Source organism: Schistocerca serialis, chromosome 2 (assembly GCF_023864345.2).
Source record: "Schistocerca serialis cubense isolate TAMUIC-IGC-003099 chromosome 2, iqSchSeri2.2, whole genome shotgun sequence".
In the NCBI taxonomy this organism is placed as follows: domain Eukaryota; kingdom Metazoa; phylum Arthropoda; class Insecta; order Orthoptera; family Acrididae; genus Schistocerca; species Schistocerca serialis.
The window spans coordinates 148,436,356-148,442,532 of record NC_064639.1 but is presented as its reverse complement, the minus strand read 5'-3'; the positions used below and the strand labels follow the sequence as shown (position 1 = coordinate 148,442,532).

Sequence of the window (6,177 nt, the reverse complement as noted above, 5' to 3'; positions counted from 1 at the left end):
CTGGAGAGATATGTACGGACGAACAGATGTGCAACCTGAACAACTGACCGCTCGCTTTTTTTTCTTGCTTTATTGTATTTCAGTTCCCCATCAGGGCGGGCTGGGAGCAGCATATGCGCTGCTCCTCATCCGAAAGACATAAAACATACAATAGAGGACATTTAAAAATAACATAAAGGAGAAAACATGATGTACATAGATATAAAAAAAGGGGGGAACATTATGGAAAACAATAGACAAAAAGGGCGGCTGTAAAACTGAGATAAAAAACCGTAAAAAAGTAGCGCACAAAAAAACCATACATTGGGACAATTAAAAGAACACAAGGCTAAGTATGACTGGAGCATAAAAGTATCGACGGACGGCTTAGCACATAACAATCACTGACGGTAATACTATGTACAAGTCCAGCACACAAGTAAAATCACACACTGTAGGTCCACTGAGTGGCAAAAGGAGAACAGCACCAAACACAACACTGATGTAGCACACTGATGACGATGAGCAAAACACAGGGGCACGGAGATGAGTGAGAAGGGAGAGGGGGGTGAGACGGGCGGTGCCGTGTCGAAGAGGGCTGGGGAGGGAAGGACGTGGGAGGGACACAGTTGAGGAGGGATCTGCAAGGGGCATGGAGATGAGTGAGAAGGGAGAGAGGGGGTGAGACGGGCGGTGCCGCGTCGAAGCAGCACCCCCTGTAAAAGAAAGCCTGTCTACGTAGTGCGTGACGTCACAAGATGGCTACACAGATAGTCCTTTCTTCAACAGTTTCACGGAACAGTGCTTGTGAATAGTCGTTCGGCGAGTTTCGCGTCAGTTTACTATTATAGTGAATGGTGTTCCTGCGTTAGTGTACGTGATTTGGTTGTTTAGTTTCTGTGCACTAAACTGGTGATCTGTTTTTCTTGCCTGTGAAAATTTCGTTGCCTGCAAAATGCCGTATCGTTGTTGTGTGCCGAATTGTAGAGGAAATTACGACGGTGGACCAAAAGTAACCGTGTTTAAATTTCCGGAGGATGAAGCAATGAGAAAGAAATGGTTGTCAAGTATTCGCAGAGATAACTTCACTCCTTCTTCAAGTTCAAGAGTAAGTATTTGTTTTGTTTATTTCTTAAAAGAGGTTAAGTGTGCTAACAAAGAATAGGCACTTATGCAGTAAGGAAGGTCAGCGACATTTTGACTAATATATCAGATCTTAACTGAATAAGTGCCGAAGAAAATAGCGTTTCGTTTTCTTGCCCTGGCAATTCTACAGTTTAGCTGGTATAGGTTACATGAATTCTGTATTCTGCAAGTTCAACCAGTATAGCCTAAGCACAGTCATACTTACGTAGTTAAATATCTCAGTATATCTTTATACTTACTGTTTATGCTGCCTGTTGTTAGGAATAAAAGTCGGTTTATAATTAAGTACGTGCACTTAAGATACAGACGATTTTCGATGTATTCTGCTTCTGTATTTGTGTTTCTTTTTGCTGTAAAAGTCTTTAGGAAGTTGCCTGTTCAAAAATAAGTAATGTGGTGTACCCAGAAATTGAAAATGAAGTAAAAACAGTGTCTCAGTCGCTTGTTTTTAATAAATTATTGGTGGGAATTTGAAGTCATTGCAAGGAATGTTACTATTAGGGAATATAGTAGGCTTTAGACTTAACAGTGAACCATAGACAGGAAAAATGAATGAGTACATGAATGGATTAACAGGCCATCACAAAATGCAAAGGGAGAAACTGTGAAAACATATAAAAAATACTTGTGGATTTTACAAATTCTTACTTTCTGGGTCTGGAATTTCAGATACATGCCAGTGGCCTACACAGCTGTCTTATAGATACACAGCTAAAGTACTTGAAAGCAATTGTGTACTCATGTTTAGCCTAATAGGTAGCACATAAGTGGCAATGTATTAGTTCATCATACTGTCAGTTTTCATGTAAGTTATGAACTGATATCAAAAGCAAAACAGTGTCTATCTGATAAAAAGCACTACCTTTAAGTATTTCATAGTTCTAAAGGTTACACAGTGTTGACAATTACTTTGTATTATTCTGTTACTGTGTCACAGTTGCTTCTTGGATTACACCTGTGTGTGTTTGGTGTCATCATGCTTTCTTGTGTCCGAGGTGTGTGTGTGGGGTGGGGGTGGGGGGGAATAGAGCAAGACATTAAGCAAAAATCCCACCCCTCTTGTAAATATGAGCTTCAAGGCTAACTTATAAAAAAAATTGTCACTGTTATTGAATTATACTACAAACATTAGTCAATGTTTGTAATTTTTGATGGGGAAAGTACTTTCTTCATTTCACCATCTCTTTAAGAGCTTGTTGCCATGACATGTAACTGCATGTGTTTTGATATTGTAGTGTTATTGTTTTATAGAGTTACTATTCCATGGCCACATTTATCACTTGAGCATTCTTCTGCATTTTAGTTGGGAGTCTATTTGTATTTTAGAACTAGAAACTAACTTTATATTCATAAATTGTTTTCACACTATTAATATTGTCATCACATTCAGTTGTAAGCACCTTTTTCATTTTTTATTCATTTTTAATTACAGGTATGTCATGTTCACTTCCACAAGGATGATGTTATTTGGGAAACACAAATTGTGGATGAAAGGACTGGTCAGTTATTAAGAGCCCCCCTTCTCAAACCACGTTTGAGACCAGATGCAGTTCCATCACTACTCCCAAACTGTCCTTCCTACCTTTCAAAGGAAGAAAGTAGACGTGAAGGGCCAGAGGAGAAAAAGCAAAGGCTTGAAAATGAGCAGTTAGCTCCAGCGTTACAATATAGTTTAGCATCACAGAAGGACTATGAAAACACTTTCAGCTTCAGTTCTTTAGAAGAGTTGATGTTGCGTACGAAGGAAGTGGATTTGCCCAACGAGTGGAGTGTGATCGAAAAACACAGTGATTTTGTTTGTTTTTTAAAGATAATAAGAAATCCAGCACCATTAATCACACATTCTGTCGTTATAGATAGTAATTTAAATGTTTCATTGTTTAAGAAAGATGTACAAATTAAGACATTAGGAAAAAGATCTTTTCCTGTAATTGTAACCAATATCCATGAAATTGTCAGTGTACTGCAGGAGTTTTCAGACACAGATTGTGGGCACTCAGAAACTTCTATAGATAGTATTGTAGAGATAGTGAAAGACAGTCTAGGAGTGCTGAAAGACAGTTTACAGGAGAGTGAAAAGGAGATGGTAGACTTTATATATGAACAAGTTAGTCTCATAAATGTAAAGAAATTTAATCATAGGTTTAGTTCTACATTTATGATACTGTGTTGTTTGCTATTTTCAATTTCATCTCACGCTTACAATTTTTTACGTAGTAGCTCATTAATGAAAATGCCACATCCAAGCACTCTGCGTAGGATCTGCAGCAAATTTAATGTGAATCCATCTCACGAAAGGCTTGGGGGAAGTAATTTCCTATCCTATGCAAGACAGAAATTTCAATACTTGAACAGCGATGATGTCAATGTTGTTTTGAGTGTAGATGAAATTCATCTAAATTCTTATTTGGAATATAAAGGAGGTAGTGTTTTGGGCATGTCATATAACTCTGAATGTGCTGCAAATTCAGCATTTGTATTTATGTTGCAGAGTGTCAAGTCTTTGTACAGGGATGTTGTTCACATTTTACCGGTGAAAACCATTTCATCTAATGCATTATACGATGTGCTACTGGCCATAATAAATGGCCTTGAACTAATAGGCTATAGGGTTTTTTGTGTGGTAACTGACAACAACAAAATCAATAGCAAAACCATGTCAATGTTTTCTCTGGATAAAGCTGTTAATATAGTTTTTAAACATCCATCTGATCCTAATCGCCCACTTTTCTTTTTAATTGATGCCATACACATTGTTAAATGCATAATAAATGTGTGGCTGAACCAAAAAAATGATGGTAAAGATATGTTTTATCCTCAGTTTCCAGTTAGAAAAGAAGTGGAAGAAAATAAGTTTTCTGTAGCTTCTTTTAAAACACTGAAACAGATTTATGACATAGATTCCAGTTCTTTAGTAAAATATTGTCACACATTGTCTCTCAAATCACTTTGCCCTACATCATTAGAAAAACAGAGCATGAAATTAGTGCTGCAGATATTCAATCGACATGTGTCAGAGGGCCTTGAGGTAGCTAGTGATAAATTTGATTTGAGACATGCACCATCAACAGCAGAATACATTCGAATAATAACAAAATGGTTTGATGTCATGAATGTGAAATCAGTGTTTAAAGGGAAACACAAACAGAATCCTTATATGGATCCGTTGACAACTGATAGCGTTTCTATGCAATTTTTGCTAGATTTTCTAGACTGGCTTGATGTGTGGAAAGCAAAAGGTTTGTCAAGTGGGTTTCTCACAAAAGAAACATTTTTTGCTATTCAACATACAACATATGCCGTTGTAGAGATTGCTCGATACTGTACTGAAGAGCTAGGTATGAGCTATTTACTGACAGCCAAGCTACAAACAGATGTGCTTGAGCGGCGTTTTGGAAAGTATAGACAGCTTGCAGGTTCCCAATACAATGTTTCAGTGACACAAGTCTATGAAGCAGAAAAGAAGCTTCGAATTCAAAGTGTAATGCCTTTAGTTTTATGTTCTCCTTCCTATGGCAATATCACAGTAGGGGCCATAAAAAATTTTATGTTTTCTGAAGTTGAAGAAACAGACACATTAGACATAGAAGTCAGTGTAACTCAAGACGATGTTCTTTCAGTGAAAGATATTGCAACGTCTTTAACTTTCATTGCAGGCTACTGTGCTCATGCAGTGATTAAGAAGCTGAAATGTGAGAGTTGCCTTAATGAAATTGTGATTGAAAAGGAGTTGCCAATAAACGAACATTTTAGTTTGATACAGAGACTTGATCATGGAGGACTAAAATACCCATCAGACACTATTTTAAATATGATTGTCTACACTTATATTGTCATCAGCAAACTTCTCAAAGAACATGAAAGAGATTTTCTTGCCTGTACGAATCAACGTGCTATTGCCTGTGCAGTAGCACTTGCTACTCTTCACGAAAATGACTTTTTATTATTTGATGGGGTATGCTGCAATGGACATTCATCCCAGGCAATAATGAAAAGTGTTGTTTGGGTTGGTGTCAATATATTTTTAAACAACTACTGTAAAAAGGTTAATGGAAAAAAAATTTCAAAAAACACTCAGCGAAAACTGCAAACTCTTACAACATAACTTTGAAATCTTTATCTTAGATTCTTTTTAAATCATTAATACAAAACCTGTCATCAGTAATATTGCCACATCAACAAATGCCTCTTAAGCTGAACTAGTCAGGTTAATCTGAAACTAGTCAAACTTACCAAATTGTAACTTATGGCTGAGAGTTTGTATAAATATTTTAATATACAGCTGCTAACAGCTATCAACACTAATAGCCTAACGTGAAATTTTTATCAAAGAAATTAATCTTTAATATAAAGAATCTTACACTAATTTTTTCTCAGTTGAAGTTGGGTGGTGAATGCTACATACAGGAGGGAGGGGAGGGGGTGTGGCAGGCAGAGAGGACCAATAGTAATCTTTTTATAGTATGTGGAACCTAAAAATCAATTCGCTTGCTTTTCCGAGTATGACTTAAACCACTTCTTTGCTGCATGCCTTATTCATAGTATTTCTAATTTGTGTAATAAAGTTATGTGGCCCAACATGGCACATGCCTTTGACAATGACAAGACAATGCCATTTTGATCACCTTCCTTTATTATTTTGAGAAAAACCTACACAAACTGTGCTATAGCAGACTCCACTTTTTTTGCAAACAAGGTTACTTTGTTTTGGTGATAAATGGGAGACAAGAGCAAAATTGCTCTATAGTTCTCTACATTCTCTGCAACACTTTTCTTTGTATACTGAAGTTATTACTTTAGCTTGTGATACATGTGAGAAATCTGCCAATTTGTAATGATTCATTAATTGTTATTGTTGAAAAAGCTACTATAGTATTTATGGATTCTTTAGGTAGACAAATTTCGATTTCACATAGTGTTTGTGGTGTTCCTCTGTCTTCTACTACTGTCACTGTTATGAGTGCAGATGTGCATGCTGTGACAATTGCCTCTCTTTTTCTGAGTTTACTACTTTCTCTGCAGCTGTTATAACTGTTGTTTTCTCAACATTTT

General features: G+C 36.7%; 1 protein-coding gene across 1 annotated transcript in view; it reads left to right on the top strand.

Moving 5' to 3' along the window:
- Positions 1 to 758: 758 nt before the first annotated feature.
- LOC126455813 (uncharacterized) overlaps positions 759 to 6,177 on the top strand; it is a 39,774-nt gene continuing 34,355 nt past the window's right edge. Inside the window, exons 1-2 of the mRNA XM_050091574.1 lie at positions 759 to 1,087; positions 2,558 to 3,267. Coding sequence (XP_049947531.1) covers positions 935 to 1,087; positions 2,558 to 3,267 — 863 coding nt within the window. The 5' untranslated portion in view covers positions 759 to 934. The remainder of the gene's footprint in view (positions 1,088 to 2,557; positions 3,268 to 6,177) is intronic.